The sequence below is a fragment of the Hylaeus volcanicus genome, chromosome 7 (assembly GCF_026283585.1).
Source record: "Hylaeus volcanicus isolate JK05 chromosome 7, UHH_iyHylVolc1.0_haploid, whole genome shotgun sequence".
Lineage (NCBI taxonomy): Eukaryota > Metazoa > Arthropoda > Insecta > Hymenoptera > Colletidae > Hylaeus > Hylaeus volcanicus.
Genome location: NC_071982.1, coordinates 17,355,826 through 17,375,109, shown reverse-complemented (window position 1 = coordinate 17,375,109; position 19,284 = coordinate 17,355,826). Strand labels below are relative to the sequence as shown.

Sequence of the window (19,284 nt, the reverse complement as noted above, 5' to 3'; positions counted from 1 at the left end):
GCAAGAACGACCGTGGCAGCTTCCTCGCGCGAGCTTCGTTTCGTTAATTAGCCCCGAATCGACCCGGTGCGCCGTTTGCGAGGCATTGATAGTCCCGGTATCGCGGCTCTGGATCGTTCAACCTGCCGCGAGCAGGAATTCTGTGTAATCGGGCTTAATTGCATCGATTCGCGAGCGACCAATAAATCTGACAATAAAGCGGAAGTCTATTAAATCTTTCCTGTGGCGCAGAGATTCGTGGAGTCGTTAGAGTTGAACAATCGAATCGGTTTTTGCGTGGAAAAGTCACGTGCTCCAGCCCAAAGATGGTACGCTCAGCGAAAAAATTTGTAAAACACTCGACTAGCCACTGTTCCGCCAGGACTAGAGGTTTTCGGGCGTGCTGAGAAGGCGATGGCTGAAGCAACATCGACGGCCAGCTGCTTCGTATATCTCTCGGCGGGATCGTCGCACACCACGAAGACCACGACGTCCCGGCGTCATGCGTGCAGACGATGTAGGGCCTAACAGACGCTCCCCTTGCCCAGAACGCAAGAGCATTCTCTAAATATTATCGCACAATATTTTTATCTCTCGCTGGATAAGTTATGCCAGCGTGGTGGCCCCACGGTGGAATCTCGAAACCTGCTACGGTATCGATATTTATTTTCCTCCCTGGCTAACCTCGCCTAGCGAGTTGGTGCCCTTTTACTGCGGGGAGGAAAGTATTGCGATGATTTTCGTTTTAATTTTACGTTACGTTTACACGAGGAAGCGTTTGGAATGCTGAGAATTCTTGGAGCGCGGAAGAGACGTCGGTCAGTGGCGCAAGGGAGTAAAGATACGTGCAGACCAAGGCGACCGAAGGCACATGTGCCAAGGCAACCGAAGATATACGTTGGAACCTAGGAACTCGGTGCGAAGTTGAAATGTAAGGGCACATTGGCATAGACGAGTTTCGAGCACATGTGCTGGAATCTTGGCGAACGTTTGCACATGTGAAACCTGAGTACATGTTCTTAATTCAAGAATATAATTGGTAAATAGTCCACACTCAATGTTTCGCGTACAGCATCAGGGACACGTACTCTACCATTCTGCAGAAGTAACACAGAATCGATGGAGGGCAGCTTGGAATCTTTCCCTGTAAATGAATATGATATTTTCGAGTTTCATTCATGCCTCGATACCAGGATAAATATACGAACGATCTGGAATATTCAACGACGCGCAGCGTTAATAGAGCTCGGCATTGCTTTATACATATGCATGAACTCAATTGGCTGTCACTCGCGGTGCTCCCAACCAGTCTAGCATCTAATCAGCGCCAGATAGCTCCAGTGGCTCGTGATGGAAGCTAAACTTTCACTTGGTGGAGTTTACCACAGTTTCACTGCAGAGTCCTCCCTTTGTGACATAAACCATCTTTGCTTATTCCAACCATACTTTGCAAGTTTTAAGGACCAGATAAATTGATCTTGCAGTTCTTTGGCTCTTAGGCTTCGTGTAGGCTCTGTAACCTAGGACCTAGGGTTTTTACATTATTTCCCCTATTGTTTAGAAACACAAACAAACGTCATAGTCCTAACCAAGGAATCCTTGATCTCACACAGCATCCACTGGTGCCAAGATTTCTCGCACGAGTAAACACTCAGCACCTGACGTCGCTGAGCCTTCAGACTCTGATGTAACTCTACATCTTGGATGAATATCGTTATCCTTGCTCCCGTCCAGATGTCGAACAGCCTCCGTCCACTTTTTGACCCCTCGAGAGATGTCGAAATTGTCGTTAACGGTAACAAAGGTCGCGGTGAAAAAAGACCAACGACTGGTTGAAAGCGAGCAAAACGAGCGACTGGCGGAGCTGCTTACAATTTGTAATCGTCGTGGCTACCTGCGCGGCGCTAGGCCGCTCGGGGATCGTCGAAAAAGCACGGTGACAGGGCCCCGCAAGAACTAGTCCCCCCCTACGAAGAGTTGACAGTATTTTTGTTTGGCGTACGAGACGCCTTCATTACCCATACACCCGATGCGAGCGAGGAACTCCCATTCAGAATTCAGACTCATGAATACCGCTCTCTGGTCCCGTTCTGAGAATATGTATACGGCTTGTGTTTCGCGTGCAGAGTCGAACCCCCTGTTTCGACCAGGTATCGTAATTCGATTTTTGCTTTTGACTCGGCCTTCCTTGGCGATTCCTGTCGGGACGTTTTCGTCGGGTATTCTTTTGGTTGTCGAGCGAGGATTTACCACTAGTTTGTTTCTTGATTCGTCCGAGAAGGTTCTCAAATCCCGATTAAATCTACTATTCGACACATAGGATGGCGAGATTCGATCACGCATAGATTACTATTGAGATGTAGTTACATTTTGTATCACAGTGTCAGGAATAGTCGGTATGCAGCTCGCAAAAAGCGGTAAATACTATTACGTAACTTCTGCTATACAGAAGAAGCGCCGAGGATCTTGAAATACAAGTATTCAAAGTATGATGATGGAGTATTATACTTACAAATCCGTGAACGCAGACACGAATCTAGTTCTAGTTTGCCTCATACCAATTATTTGCTTAAAAAGTAAGCTATTTATTGCTCGTGAGATCTTACATCGTAGAAACATTAATGGTAGAATTAACTTTCAATTAGTAACGTGAAACAAATATTATGTAATCGGAGTAAGATTGAAAGAAATGGGCAGAACATTCGATTTATCTAATTAAGTAGATGTCGGTACTTTTCTTGGTACTAATTAATGCAAATTAACTCGTTATGAAAGTGTCATGAACCCATGTAGAATATTCCTAATACACCATAAATTCAACTTCTTGCTTGTCGTTTATAGTCTACAGATAGAAAAAACAAAATTTGTAATGAACTGCAATTTAGATAAATGTGTAATAACTGAATCGAAAGGTTCCCAAGAGGTATGCTTGAATAGGTATTTCTAGGTGACCATTCGAGTAAGAGGTCATTGTTATTAACCTCTGGCCTTACATTAACACTTCTCAGAAGGTTACCCTAAGTGGTCACCGTTTTTACCCCCTGTGAACATTTCCTAGGTGGTCACCCAATAGTGCTGCAAAGAATTAATAATATTCTGTCCCAACAAGGACACCTAATCTCTTCGTTTCGGCGTCGACGGACCTAATAATCCTCCAATCGGGGATTCCACCTGATTAACCACTTCTATCGAGATTCGTCGTACGTCTCGATTTTTCCCGCTCCTTTTGGCCGACGTCCTTTCAGTAAGAACTCGTGGGTCCAATTAAGAGCGAGCAACCAGTCGAGCATCGTTCTCCGCGAGCGTTTTGTTTCCATTCTGATCGGCACTACGCGGGCGCCATGAAAATGCTTGAGAATCTCCGGCTCGGTCTCTATCCTTCCTACGGTCTCGTCTTCTTCGTTGCACTGCTCGCGCCGGTGAGAGAGAATTCCATCGCGTTCACCGACGCGTTTCCGTTTCTGTACGTACGAATTGAACAGTGGGGGTCCAATTAAGAGGAAGCACGCGAAGGAAATGGCTCGGAGAAAGACTGGGTGGAACGGCGAACCGTGGGCAACCGCGGATACGGGGTAGAATCAGTGGTGGATTAAGATTTCGTAGACCCCTGGACTGCGAGCACTGTGATTGCGAATACTGGCCTGTAAGAGAAATATTTCAGCACAAAAGTGGCTATATTTCTTCAGGATTGTTGGTAACTAGTTTTCACGTTATGGTATTCGATGCTTTGTATCAATCTGAATCGAAATGTCCTGTGTCATTTTGATGTGGGATGCTTTGTTGTCGAGATGTACGTAGTTAAAGTTTGTATGTATTTTAGTTTCCTGAAAAATTAAGAGTTTTAAATCCCCTGGAAGTTCCCATTTCTCGATTCGTCCCTGGGTAGAAATGACGAACTAATGAAATAGTCGAGGGTTGAACGAGTAGGAAACGGAGCTCGAGTCGGTATTCGAGATACGATCGTTCCTATAGTTTTAATACCGCAATTACCACCGAGTCTAATTATCAAAGCCCTAACCAGTGTGCTCGTGTGTTACAGATCAGACAAGAGAAACCCTACTACATCGCGGATCCGGAGGTGGACTCGCTGGTGAGTATTTCCTTATTCGAACTGTCGCGGACCACGACGATAAAACGTTCCCGATGCCTTTACGTTTTTCCTAACCGCCATCAGCAATGTTTCTTTCCCCCGTACGCGGGCACGTTCGCCTCGTTTGCGCCTAATCGTTCAATTTTATCTGGCGATCGCGCGCCGGGATACGTTCGGACGCGCGCTGACCACCCGGCGCGTTCGTTTTGAAGAATGACGATGGAAGAAAAGCTGCCTCGGATCGCCGCCCCGAGACGGGAAGCGTTTAATTGTCGGTGGAAATTACGGGAAGCAAACCGAAAGAGGATGTGCCCCGATGGAAAATGTAACCCGACGGGGCGTTGGAACTCGCGCGGTTCCGGAAACGCTTTGCTTCGAATCACTCGGTAATTTTTCTTTCTATCTATCATTCCTGGAAGAAGGGTTCAGGCTTGTAGAAGAATTCCTTGGGGTTATATTCGCACTTTGAAACGTGCAGGAAGTACCGAAGTTCCTGATATGTGTGGTATATTTAATTTTAGAAGATATGATGATTGGTGATTTGAATGCCAGTAGAGGATACATCGAGCTCCCGCAGAAGACGTGGTCGGTCAGTAGGTTGTATGTTAGATAGTCGAGTTTGTTTTCGAATCGATTGTTGGGCTGGAAATTTATTAAATGGAAGGTTAGAATTAAAGCTAAGAAATGTATTCTACATTAGTGTTAGATACGAACGCGTGTGGAGATATACTCAAAATTCCATCGCGCTAATTAGACGAAGGAAACGCCAATAAAGAACGCGTCCGGTGGAAAATGATACTAGACGAGGTGTTGAAACTTCTCCTCTCCGGAAGCGTGTTTCCTTCAAACCGTGAATAATTTCTCTGTCCATCAGTCTCACGACTTTCAGAATTCTTACGCTTCGCATTCACTTGCAAACCCCACACACGTGTTTTCCAGTCTTCTTTAATCTTATATCTACATAACTTTACATATAATATTAATATTGATGCTCAAATCAATTCTATTTTCTTTTCTCTCAAAACAAAGGCATGCACAGCTATCTTTCACCACCAAATAGTGTCTAAAATCTTCGCGAAGTATTCACCACTATTTAATTCGTTAAATTTTTCATAAATGACCTCTTTTAGAACACCAGTGTTTTAGGAAAGAACAGATTGTTAAACTAAGGTGTACGACGCTATCAAACGTCCATTTTCCCAGCGAGTCGCGCGTCATGGCGAATCGCGGTGATTTGAACGCGCGTAGAGGAAGCGTATGCAAAACTCCATCGCGGTAATTAGACGATAAAAACGTTCTGGAACTCGTTGCTTCGCCTTTGTTTCTACCGGTAGCCGGTCGTGGCAGCCATTTCGAATTGCAGACCTTCGAAACACCGGAGGAAGAGATATTTCAAACGACTCTCCGCGTTCTCCGATCGAGATAACGGACAGTGGGCTTTTTAAATAACTCGTGTGTATTCCTTGCCTGGACGAGGACGCACGGCGCCCAGCCGATGCTTCGACCAGCTCAATGTCGACCTGCCATTATGGATTCCATCACCAAGAGACTTTTGTCCTTGTTACTAGGCCTTTGCTCGTTTACCTTTCGTATCTGCCTTCGAAACAATTAAGCCTCTTCGCTGCTTGGCACTGGAGAACCCAGAAAATGGTCGGACTACGTGAAGCAAGGCCTGAAATTTGGAGTATGAAATACTTTGGATGGTCTCATTTCATTTTGGGGGCATTCCTAGGCCAAGAACCATAAATTTCAATTAATTCAGTCCCTTTGGCTTATTAAAATTCTAGAGGATTTGATAGATAACACTGCAGAATAATATTCACTGGTTTTGGGGCCACGCAGAAGTACATTTTTATTTTTCAAATCCCAAAGCCTCGAATTCAAAATTCTCTGAAAAATTCCCCAATATTCGCTGCGCACGAGTCTTTTTTCGTGACGTATAGCTAACTTACGGCCCTATCCTCCGTGTCGAAAAGGTTGGCGCGTTTTCGCGAATATCCGGGCCGTAATTCAAAATTGGATATATCGAGCGTGTTAATGGCGTACCGGTGTACGGTTCCGCGTACGTGGCCGTGATTGTTTTTTTTTTTTTTTTTTTTCGTCAGTGCAGTGGGAAATAGGCAGAGGCAAAGAGCGAGGGTGGCAGGGGCGGGCGGGCTGAAGGGGAAGGGTTGGAGAGAACGAACGACGGGGATGCATTTCGTTGACGTTGTTCGCATCGTTGGCCTCAATTTTTCAAAATGTCACGCCCGTTATCTGAGCTGTCATGACGGCATCGGTCCGCGCGCAAACATATCCACGGCAAGGTGTACCCGGTGCTCGCATCTCGCGCCGCTGTTGTCACAACTGTCGACCAGTCTCGATCTGCTGAAACAAAAAACCAAAATAAAACAAAACAAAAAACATGCGCAGGTATACACGCGAAAATATTCGACGGGAATGAATGGAAAAGTAACGTTGGAAATGGGAGGTACGTTACGAGGGTTGTTTCTTCGATGGGATGCTGGAAAAGGTTGCGTTTTTCGTTAACACCCTATATACGTGGGTAGACTGGGAATTTGGTGTGTTCTGTGGTGCGTGATTGTACAGGGAATGCATATGAAACGTACGATTTTATGTAGGAATGATATCAATATCTTCATTTTGTATCAATGTATTCTGCATACGTTTTGCATGTGGTTTCGATGTTTGTATGTACCATAAATGCATAAAATTTGCAGTCTATTATTGAATGTGCGTAGGCACATGATATAGTGTTTCTTGATTGCATTTAAACGATCGAATGGGTTTCGATGCAACTTTATATGTAAAATAATGGCTGTACCTCGCAGTTGTTAGTTTTTCCAAAGTAGTAAATCAGCTTCGAAGAGGATTAAATTTTGCAGAAAAAATAGTATGAATTTCTGACATCGAAAATATTAATGAAATTTTTTATCTTTTCGTATTCGGGCATGTCATCGTATATTCATCGAGTCTTTTTGCCTAGAATTTTCCATAATTTTTGTCCGCAATTTTTTTCTCCAAACCTGTCAAGCAATGTTTAACATAATGCGTCAGAAAATATTGTGACGTAATTGTCTCTGTTAATTTAAATAGTAATAGGAAACAGGTTTGTCGCAAAGAGCAATACCGGACTCGCGCAGCTGTCACAACTGTCTGCTGAAACAGAAACCGAAATAAAACCAGAAAAAGAATACATGCACATGGTATAAAGGGAGAGGGGGTGTCCGATGAAAAAGAACGGGGAAAATTGTGTCGAAAACGGGAATATTTCGCAATAACCAGACAGTACGTCCCAGAAAACGCGTCGTCGTTCGAGCTGGACTCAATTATGCATCCGTGACATTAAGTATACCTTAAGCGTTGCCGTTTGACAGCGACGAGACGCGTTCCGTCTGTATTTGAAAAAATAAACGTCACTGGTCGTTGCTAACAATGCAGAGAAACGCATTTGGAGGAATTCTATGCAGAATTTTCCAGCGGAATTCCGATATTCAGTGACGTGGCGCTTCGTTGATATCCGGTGGGATCGTTGTAGCTTATTCGATACTGGGATGACAGAAGTCAAGCAGAGAGATCTCTGTTTTTATGGAATATTTGAGGAATATTAAAAATTCTACTAATAATAATAATAATAAGAAGAAGAAGAAGAAGAAGAAAAAGAAGAAGAAGAAAGTAGGCGTAATTAGTATGTCTGCGTACATACGTGGTTTCTAAAATAAGACGCTATGAATTACAAGTCCGCCATCATTGATCCAGCCACGGTCACTATGATTACACCTGTTGCGAGCGAACGCAATAGTTCAAAAACGGTTCTTGCTAGAACTGCCACTTTTAATAAACGTTTCCTTCCGATTTCAGCCCGTGTCAAATTTAAATTCCAGGCAATCCGATTATTAGTGGATGATTAGTGCGACATCGTCTTGACAACCTCGAATCGAGTTCGCGATCTCAATGTTTTATTTGAATTTTCGCTAACTCTGCTGTTTAAGTCACGTGATTATATTCGCTCACCTGTTTCGTTTAACCTTCTACGAGCCAAATTAGTGTTTCTCCAGACAATTTGTTTCTCTTCTGTTTTATCAGTCTTTACAAGTGAATCCTTTATTCTAGATTGTAAAGCCTTACTTTTCCAAATACATACTTACAATTTTACCTTCACTATCTACTAAACTTGCGTTCTAACATATTGGATGAGTTCTTTTCAACGCGATAAACAGCGATTCCCCAATGAAAGAAACCCCTGGTGCCAAAGATTAACCGCCATCTTCGTTTTCCGCCTTCACGGCGTCGAAATCGCCTCCGGCCTGTCGATAATCTCTTCGAAAATAATTCCCTCTTCGGAACGCGCAAAAACTCGCGAATCGAATCGCCTAGAGAATTTACGAACGGCCCCGAGAGCTGGAGGAGCGAAGAAACCTGCAAGCGGGTCTGCCAGAGGAGGATCTTCTCGAATCGAAAATCGCAATCGCGGGATCGACGTTGCTCGCCGCCAGAAGCCGTGGCGTGGCTTCATTACGTCCGTGGCAAATCGCAATCTACGAGCAATGAGCTTCTATCGTAAAGAACAGGCACGTAACGTCCGTGGTTTTTGCTCTACCTACCCTCTCCATCGGTCCCTGTATTCTTTCTCCCTTCCTTGGGGCCCTTTTTTCCTCTTTCTAGCAGCCACCAGCCTTTCTTCTCGCTCCTCGAGTCTCGGGGCCTGACGCGCACGCATGGCCGTCGATCGACGGACGCTTTTTGCGGATTATTTCGCGGAATGGAAAAGTCGAGGATCGAGAAAGCTTCGATGATGGGGCTTGGTGTTGCGAGCAACGTTTCTTGATCTGTTTCTTCTGCGTGGCTGTCGTTGAAGATGGCTGATGCTCTTATCTGGACGCAAATTTCAAGTGGAGGATAAAATATAAATGCGAGTCTTCAATATATTATTTAGGTATATCTAGAGTATATCCACTTCTACTTTTAATTATTTAAAAAACAACTTAGTATTGTTATTTTGCAAAGAAACTTTTGTGCTTTTATTCGAGTCAGATTTTGTCCACTTCTGGGCGTCGTCACGCTCCAGCAAAGGGCTCGAAGGGCTCCCAGTGTCGGGAAATTCGGCGCAGCTGTGGCTGTTGCCTGAAAAGCGCGGGAAAGGTACATAGAGAGAAAGCGACGAGTTTCCTACCAATGGGTGTCACGACAATAGACACCCTTGCGTTTCTGAGTGTCTGCCAGGCTCAAAGTCGATCGTGGGATTCGTAGGATCGTTTCTGCCCCTCTTTTCGGAAAATAATCGCAATGTTGAGCCCCAAGATTCAAATTTATACAATGAAATCTTCTCGTTTTACTACATTGAAAAATTCATTTTTATTTGAGATAGTCTTTCAACCTTTTCTTGTAAGGGCTGATAAACATTTTAACGAGCCAAGCAATGCGTTTCGCATAAGTGCGACGAGCAACCTTCGGTTGTTACTTTTAACCTTCGACAACAGCATGCAGAACGGGGTCGGAGTTATTCCACGCCGGAAGAGGCACTTACAATGGCGGACGAGGTAAAACGTGTAGCGAGGCTCCTTCTCTCAATTCACGGAAGGTCAAGGGTTTCCCCGGGGTTAAAAGCAAGGAGAATTCTCGTTCGCCCTCGGCGAATCTTTTCAGCGATCTTATCTGAAACCATCCAATGGGACGAAAATATCCCAGGAAACCTCTTTTTAAGCCCCACCGTTGACATCCAATCCCGTCGAACCGTGTTTTGTACCTCGAGGACCACCTAATTCTAAAAACAACCTCTGATGGACATTTCTAAATGGGCAGGAAATTTTTAATAATATAAACAGATTTCAATTTTTTAATAAGACTGATTTTCTACCAGTATGGATATGTGCAATAATCTATCCCAATATATTCTGCTCAGTTCATGCTTAGTTCGTTACGATAATAAAAGAAAAATTCTAAGCTAACACGTCCTCCCCTTAGAGAATATTACACCCCTTCTTAGAATGATCAGTCATCGCCATTTTGACTACTATTTCATTCCCTGTCGTAACAAATAATCAATTCCACTAAATTCCAATAAATCACGAAGGAATCGAACGTTGTGTACTCTGAGTCTGGAGTTCAGGGATCCACGAGGCTTGTTTCACGTTTTCGCGACAGCTCGGTAAGCGGTGGCACCTCGTGGGCGGACAAAACGGTGGCCCCGGGTTCTTCCACGACGTCGTAAACGAAACGAGGGAAAGAAAGACGGCTGCTTTCGCCGCGGAAGAGAGCAAAGCAAGCACGCGAGGGTTTACGGTCCGCGTTCTTCGAGGGCCCCCGAACGGAACGGAAGATCAGCCCTCGCACACGCGCTTTAATAATATTCCCCATTAGCATAAGCGAGAAATGAGCCAATGAGATGCTAATTGCCGCTGTTGCGTTTGGAGAATAATTATTACCGCGAGGGCACTTCGTGGACGCTCGACGACGTTCTCATGCTGGTTAGAGACGAGCCAAGTTCTTATCTAAATAGAAATTTTCAAAGGAAATGCAAGATGACTAGTTTTATGGTCTGTTATGAGGCTTACCTGTACGACACTTAGAAAAGAAGAGCGAACTCGTTGTTTGCTGAATTCTGTCTCATCGATATTTGTACTGAGTCACACAAGTGTGCGTCGTCTAATACATTACGAAGGGCACGTTTACAGACTGCCGTAATGAAAAAACGCGAACAATTTATGTGCACTTGTGATATTGTACTAAATGTGAGGGGTACTGACAATCGACGCAAATATGAAAAATTGTACGTGTATCGACAAAAGAAATTTTTACTAGAAAATGAAACAATTGATCCTGGCCTTATGCTCTCAGTGGTCTTATGTACCTTGTTTTGCCATGGTTGGTACACGTATCAAACGCGCCGTGTAAACTAGCCCACAGCTTCGGGTATCCTTGGTCTCCAGAGTACCGTTACCCGTGTGCCTCCGAGCGGGGGTTGCGTTTTGTGGGTCTTATTGGGGCCTCGAAGTTCGAGGCTGCAACGCGCTTCGTCGGGGATATCCGTCGGAGGTTTATTCATGGAAACGGAGCAGATACGAAACAAAACGAGAGGGTGTAGCTTTACTCGCCGGTGAAAAAGAGGCTTCTAGTGTTTCCTGGCCTACCTGACCTTTCTCTCTTCCTGCCGCTCGACCTTTTCGTGCTGCGCACCGCGGACGAATTAATTAAGCCGTTCTGCTAATCCTTGCTCCAGTCGGCCCTCTTTGATCGGGGATTTTCTTTCGGTGCTGTATTTTGTACCAGCAAATCCCTTTAAGCAGTTTCTGGAGACGCTGTTAAGTAGCCAAATAGCATTACCCTGCTAATTGATCACGAATCTTCTCCATTACCAAAGGAAGGTACCGATTTCTTTTTTTTTTTTTTTGGAGCATCTATTTCGGGTGACCGGGTGTCTCGACAACGCGTTGGATCCTCTATTTTTTTTCCATAAATAATTAATTTTACAATTCTGTGGACAGACACCGTTCGTTATTCACTCGGGGGTCGGAAGTTCCGCCTACAATTTTGATCGGACTCGCGAATGATAACTCAATTAATAAATATGCAATCGGAACATCGCGTAACTAATTGATTAGCGTGCCGGTAACAGGTCCATGAATAAAAGATCCGCGCCGGAAATCATCGGTTCTCGTTCGACCTGTCCAGGAATAGTTCGACATATATTTAACGCGTCGCGTTCGAAAATCGTGTACTATTAAAGGAGAAACGAATCTAAAAAATAAATGTACAGGGTAAACCTACACTGTCAGGTCTAATCTATAATATCCAGAAGCGGGGACGAAGAAAATGGAAGAAATCACAATAAAGATTGAAGGACTGAAATATTCGAAGATCCACTTCATCGGTCAGGGTTTCGCTATAATAATGAAGCCAGAACGAAGAAGCTATTCTCATCCTTACCAAACGCCCATCAAGCAACTCAATTTCTATAATCAAATCACAATCAACGCTTTCTACCTAAAAAAAATTCGTGACTTCAGGTATAAACTCTGCTGAGTCACCGAACCGGATAAATCGAGCGTCCATAATGATTCTAACGCCTCTGGATGCTGGTCCCCAACAGCTTTCGCCAAAAGTCCTCACGCCCACGCTAGCTATATACGACTGGCTCGTCTGGGCTCGCGAATTAGAAATAAAAAGCTGTCCGCGAGTTCGTAGGAGGCGTTCGACAAGTCGAGAGGAAAAGAAGCGTCTCAGGGGCGAAAGAGGGGGAGCATGTGTAAAGTATAACGTAACAGAGGGATTGGCGAACGCTGCCACGCTGGTGGTCCATTATACCGGTCTTCTTGGCGACCAGGACCGTGGCTTCTCGCAATTTTGTGACGCAACACGCCTTTGCACGCGCTGCCAAGATATTCGAGGATTTATATAGATTTTCAAACTTATTAGACGGTGGGCTCGCTGGCATTAAAATCCACGATGCACTCATAAAAGAGCGTGGTACAGCAAACACTCCTTCTATAATCCCAATCACTTGTGCAAGAAGGACTAGATTAAAAAGAATATTTTTGTTGCATTTTTATTTGGTATTTTAATCAGAATATCGAGGTATCCACATCGTTGTATCTTTAGTACAGATTTTATATTAGCAAAGATAATTAAATTTGTACTAGACTAGGTGATGATTTAAAATTGAACTTTTAATGGAAATTAATACCCGATACGCGGGGAAGGTTCATTCTTAGACGGGACGTGTAAATTTCGGCGTTTGTGCGCGTCATCGTTGATTACATTCGGGTCGATCGCGCGTGCGCAGATACTTGATAACAGTAGATAAGCGATCGCGGGACCGACTGGCTCGTCGACATATTTTTCCGCCACGTTGTTTACCTACCTGCAGGTGACGTTGAAAAATGGATTTGCAAGCAAGTCGTGAAAAACGCGCTCGGCGCTCCTCGGCCTTAGACGTATGCAAATTCGCTCGAGCGTGTGGCCAGTTTTTCCGTGGATGGGGGAAAAAAATATTCAGCGCCGCGCAATTTTTTTTCGTTTTTTTCTTATCCGACCGAGCTGGTCTACGCAATCTGCGAAATCCAGTGAAAAACGTTAATCGTCGAAGAATGTTGGTTTGAACAGAGATCGGACACTTTGCTCCAATAATGGATGGCGAATGTATTTGTATTCTTATTTCAATATTCCCTAGGTTTCCTTTTATGGTCAATTTCTTGAAGTACACTACTTGCAATCATATTCAGCGTGGCATTCTGAAAACAATTTAAACCTTTATTCTCACGTTTTTGCCGCGTCTTTTCCACCGTTATGCCATCTCTGAAAAGCTCCACGACGTAGAAAAAAGTTCCTGTCCCTCGACTCGTTTTTTTCTCGTTCCTGTCACAGTCCTCGTTAGGGCACGTTAATGCGACCGAAAATATTTCGAAAAACGCAGGTGTCCTGGATGGAGACCGCACGCGCTTGTTACGCGTATTCCTGGCGCGGTTATCGTAAATCAAGCGCCGATTAACGTAATTGCCGGCTTTGGACGGTCAAACGTTGGGATGGCTGTATCTCCACGGTCTAATCTGTACGAATGGGAAATTGAAAATTTGCGGAATCGACGAAAAAACGGCTGGTCCGTTGTTGGAAATTTATTCCCTTTTTAATTCCTGACGCAATTAACCCCTTTAATGGCATAGAGAACACGTATGTAAACATTTAAATTAAATTTTTTCTCTTTAAAGAAGTGAACTGTACAGCTCCTCTTCATTTTTGCTCGTGGACCACCCAGGGTACCTGGGTACAGAATAACTTCTTTCCTCCCCTTTCCCCGCTTTTCTCCTTTTTCTTCCGTCCGTTTCTCTTTTGGCCCCTCGGTGGCAGTCGAGACCTTTCCTCGTCCTCGGCTGACCTCCTCGTGTTTCCTCCTATATATACATGCATACCTGCCCCACGCAGGCGTTCTTTCTACGCGGTTAGGTTAGGTTGGGTTAGGTTACGGGCGGGCTAGACCTCTCTCCTTTGGCAGTGACGTTGCGTCGACTTGTCGGGACTATAAATCTCCGGCTATTAAGGCGGCGGTCCGCCGTTTTGATGGCCCGTGCCAGGACGCACTATCATCTTAATACTTCGTTACGCTCGCGGCTGCGTCGACAGACCTTTCGGGAGCTGTCCCGTGTCGCTGGTATCCTACTTCTTCGGGGGGCAAGAATTTGGGAGGAGGAACCACCGACGAATTCGCAGTCAATTCTGTTTATTTGAATTTTTCTTTCCCAGAATCTTCTTCTTATTCAGACTTTCACTCAGTAACTAGTTCCATTTTGAATTTTGATTTGCTCCAAACGACAACAATTCGTCCTCGCCTTTTTATTCACTACGCCAACATATGCCAACAAACCTCACATACACTCAACCTACAAATTCCCTCAAAAATCGATTCCAAGGAAGCCCAGAAGTGTGCAGACAACTAAGAAATCCACAGTTGAAGTTTGTATTTCAGTTGTTTGCCACTGTTTGCCACTTCATTTCGACCAGAGTTTGTCTTGGAGAGTAGCGGCTTCGGACTGGAGACCGTTCGTTCTTCGACGAGAGCAGCGTTCCTCGACATCGATATTCGACGGGTCGAGCAACAGCCTCGTCGAGGAATCGTCGTGTTTGCCGATGGCAAGTATCGCCGCGGCTTAACAATATTTAAATATTGTCGCCTGGAGTGTCTCGGCGCGCCGAACGTGCCGGAGGGTCGTAGATAAACCGTCCCCCCTGCTTGCACAGCGCTCTCGGCTACCGTGTACCACGGGTTCTTCAACCTTTTTCTCCTGTACACACAGAGGAAAACGATGTTTCTCGAAAGTGCCGTCGCGGGCCCGTCCTCGAACGCCCGTTTGCGTCCTCGAGCTGACTAACTTCGTCCTACACCCTAGGAACACGGTTTTCCGTGTTCCCTGCGCGAGTACCTCGAAGAAAACATTATTTCATGAGTGCTTCTTCGAGTTTGGACTGGAAGGAATCGAATCCTGTGCTTTTTGAAAGTTTTGAGAGCTCCGAGTCGATGGAAGGAAAAGTTCATTTCGAAATTCGAAGTTCGTTTCAAATGAAAGGATTTTTCTCAAGTACGAGATGCTGCTAGGATTAAACGACAAGTCGAATCGCGTGACACGAGCGGGAGGATACACACCTCGTCCTCCTTCCCGTCCGTCTATATGTGTGCACGAGCGGCGAGTCTAATGAATGGTCGTTAATTGTATCAATTATTAACGAGGGACATCGCGCGGACGCCGCGATGACTCTTATCGATGTCCAGTGATTTACGAGCCGGAGGCGTCCTCTCCTGCCGATTGCTCCTCGTCTCTCCTCCACCCTTTACCTCCTCCTTCGAAGCCTCTCCTCTTCCAATCCCGACGATTCGACTGCGCTCCGAATCGCGCCTGCTCGACGTTCGACCGCTTCATTATCGGTCGTCGCTCGTGTCGCGTTCGCGTCGAAAATACCGCGCGACGCCTCGCCACCGGCGTCGTCCCCCCTCGCCTCCCCCTCGTTCACCTTGGTAATTAATTTCCAACCACCCCGTCCTCCACTGTCACGATCGCGTGTGTGACTTATTCATTGGCCATTTGCTCGCGCCTTATCGCGGGGATTTTTTCTTCGCTCGCGTATCAGGGGGAGGGTATCTGGTCGAGGGAATTAATTCGCGTAACCTAGAAAAATTGCGGTCCTCCCTGGGATCTCGAGAAAGGAGGAAGTGTAGTATTGTAATTTAACAAAAGTATTCAATTAATATTTATTAACTTCAAAGTTCTCTCGGTAAACCTTCGAGGCACCATTTCTCGAAACATCAACCATGTATCTTCGATATCTTCTGCCGGACGAATTGCCGCGACGGTTCTGAAGTCTGGATCGAGATCGAGGATGCACTTCGATCGCTCACGTTTCTACGCTCGCGCTATTCAATTAGCGGGACGTCCGATGGCTCGGTTTATCGGTTACAATTATTAAATCATCGGCGCTCCTTTCGCTGTTGGCCGCTCGACAGGAGGCGGTTGCCATAATTTATTTCGCTTCTTTCGCCTCGCGCGCCAGTTATCCATATTTCTATTTAGTATCACATCGGTCCGCGCCGCGTCACCGAGAGATTTACGACGTCGTAGATCCTCGCTCGGCTGGAAATTCAGCTGAATATCGGCTACCCAGACAGACTTCTTTTCCTCCTCTTCCCGTCTTCTTTAAACCCTTTCGCACTTACGCTGAAGCACGCGTGCACTCGACCACTCGAAATTTATTTTTTCCACCTAAACACTATGTCAGAGTTTTCGACAATTTTATAACAGAGATAATAGCAGCTGGTGATTTATACCGTGGTCAATCGTTCTGTGACCTTATACGATTTGTTATTTGCTTGAAATAATCGATATCAATGGCACACTCGTGCCGAGTGGGTTTTCTTCCGATTATTGTTTCGCAAGATTGATGGGCGCGTGCCGTAATCAATATCAATTTGAATTTTTCTTTTTACGCGTGTTTAGTTTCGAAGTTACATCGACTACTCGAGACATTGGAGTGATGTACGAGCTCGTTACATTTTTGTGATTGTGCTTCGAGAGTCTTGAGATTATTTTATCGCGTCTATGAAGCATTTTCAGCGATAGATATTACGTTTATTGCGTTTACGCCTGTATAAATAGAATTCTTCATCTACTTTACCTTTGGATCCATCGAATTCCAAAAAAAGTGGATGAATTATTTATGAGAAATAAACATGGCATATATATGAAACACATAAAATGTTATTCGTATAAATGAGGTTTATTTCTCATATAAACTCCCATTGCCACCAATCCGTTATTATTGTAGTTACATCAAATGAAAACGAATCAGTTATATTGTTTACTTTTATCAATTCAGCAAAGAACTTGTTTGCTAATATTTACGATGTGTTGAGTATTTCCAAGTACGGCTACTAAAAGGTGCAAGCCATTTTTTTTCGCTAATTAATTATTTCGGTTCCGACGACACGCACATGCATATGCAACTCGATTTTATGACTTTTTTTCCCCACTCCCATCGTACTCTTCTCTGTGGAGTTTCTTTTTTGACAGCGTCTCGAGCGGGCATCCTCTTCTGATCTCTTCTTTTTCTCCACAAGAGAACTGATTGATACGAACACGTCTCGTCTCGCTACGAGCAAAAGTCGCTTAATGTAACCGAACAAATCCACACTTTGATGCACTTTGTCGGTGAGGCTGGAAGTTGACGGGCTTCATTGGCGCAGATTAACGAGCGTCGTTGTCGCGATATGTAATTTGTTGGCCGTGGTGGCTCTCAGAATGGGTTTTAATTAGATTGACGCGTCTCGCGCTGGTAATTTGCAGCGTAACGCAATACCAGTTCGAGAGTTTCAATTTTTCTGAACGTTGGGCAAAATAATTGAAATGTAACTTGATTTTTTTTAACGAGTGGAACGAATTAGGCTATATATATTTTTGTTGTTTAAGATACGGGGGGAAGGTATATTCAAATTCGAATTTATAGTAGTTCGAAGGTTTCGAATATGGATCCAAACCAACAGTTCCTGCTTTTTTACATTTCGGCATTTTGTACTGAACTTTTCCTAGAATTTACTTAACAAGGAGCTTGTGCAACAATTTCTCCTTTAAATCAGCGTTGAGGGTTTCCAAACGCGGACCCGCGGAAACGTGGAGCGTTAACAAACACGATTAGAAAAACATCATCTCCATACAATTGGCGTTAGCCAGTTGGGAGGCCTGCGTCGCGGACGTTCCTTGAAATTTTCCGAAGACACGCAACTGGGAAGTCCTCGATGAAGAGAACGGCGACGAAGACAGAAGGGGGACGGGAACGTCGACAAAAACGGGTGAAATCAGTGTCCGTGAATCGCCGGGGCCCCGACACGGCGCTCATTTACGCGCATACGCGCGCATCTCGTATCTCGGGCATGCATCGAATACGCGAGTGCATCGGGTTCACGGTGCTCGAGCAGAAAGGACGTTGGTGGAAGCAAGACGACGGGAGACCGGTGGAAAGAGGACTAGAGAACGGTTTCGCGATCGGGGCGGGCCCGCGTCGTCGGGCGTCGCTTCCGACTGCGTCGTCCCTGCCAGTGGAGCTTATAAATAACACCATCTCCCCGTTTCTTCGCGCGTTTCGCAGTTTTTCTCTTCCTCCACGGAGGGTGCCCGCCGGCAAGCCTAATTAATATCACGTGATGAGCGATCGCGCAAAACCTCGCGGCCCATACCACATAGCGATGGGACTGAGACGTGGCTCGATACCATCGACAAGTTCATGCCCCAAATCGGTACTCGTGCATCTTCTCTCTTTACTGTAGTTTCTAGGTTAACATGTTTCTGTTAGTTATTATATGTTTGCAATTGGCGCTTGCCTTTGGTATGACAGGAAACTGACCCAGAATGGAGCCGTTCGTTACACGAATCAATGAACTCCATAAAACAAATCGTTGGGAAATGCGATGAATTCTTAAAAAAGTTCTCTATTATTACATTCACAAATTCCAATTCTAATTATTGATTACCGTGTCATTGGATTGGTCCCATCGCTACCGAGAGGGCATTGCGCGTTGGAGCACGAGAACGTTGCAAGCATGAAAGGAAAAAAGAAAAACAGTGACGGTATATAGAGGAGATATTGTACTCGGAGGTCGAAGATCGCGTCGGCGAATTTCGACGCCTAAAAATGCTCGATCTTGTCGAGGAATGGAGTGACCAGAGCAGATAACAGATTAGCTCTGGAACGTGGTACTCGATCATAATTACTCGTTCGATTATAATTGAAGGCTTGAAATTTGTTACTGATTGATTATAAATTCTTGAGGTGCTATCATTTTAGGGTGGCAGGATCGCGTAATCTCCAAATTTCTATCAGGATATTGCGATTCGCCGAGATGTAGACACACGATTAAGAATCTTAGATAAAGAACAAACGAAGAGAATTCCCTCGCGATTTGTACACCCAAAGTGGACGATCGGTTGGAGAAGTGCGAGAGTTTCGAACGTGTCGCGTCCGCGATTGCATTCGATTAGCGAAGCGTCCCGCGGGCAGCGAAACGGAGAGGGAAACGCGAGAGGATCGAGTAGGCAGAGGAGTAGATAACGGAACGGGTCCAGAGAGAAACGGAGCAGCAGCCGCGCTGGTCGAGCAACAAAACCGCCCGGGGATATAGAGGACACATTGTGCGCGGAGGCACGGCGAAGGAGAGAGCGGAGAAACACGTCGTGGCGAAT

At 45.1% G+C, this 19,284-nt stretch overlaps 1 protein-coding gene across 5 annotated transcripts in view; it reads left to right on the top strand.

Annotated features, from left to right (window-relative positions):
• The window catches only part of LOC128880403 (homeobox protein homothorax), a 440,840-nt gene that overhangs the window by 31,580 nt on the left and 389,976 nt on the right, over positions 1-19,284 (top strand). For all 5 annotated transcript variants that reach the window (XM_054130450.1, XM_054130449.1, XM_054130448.1 and 2 more), the window contains exon 4: positions 4,019-4,069. In XM_054130450.1, coding sequence (XP_053986425.1) covers positions 4,019-4,069 — 51 coding nt within the window. The remainder of the gene's footprint in view (positions 1-4,018; positions 4,070-19,284) is intronic.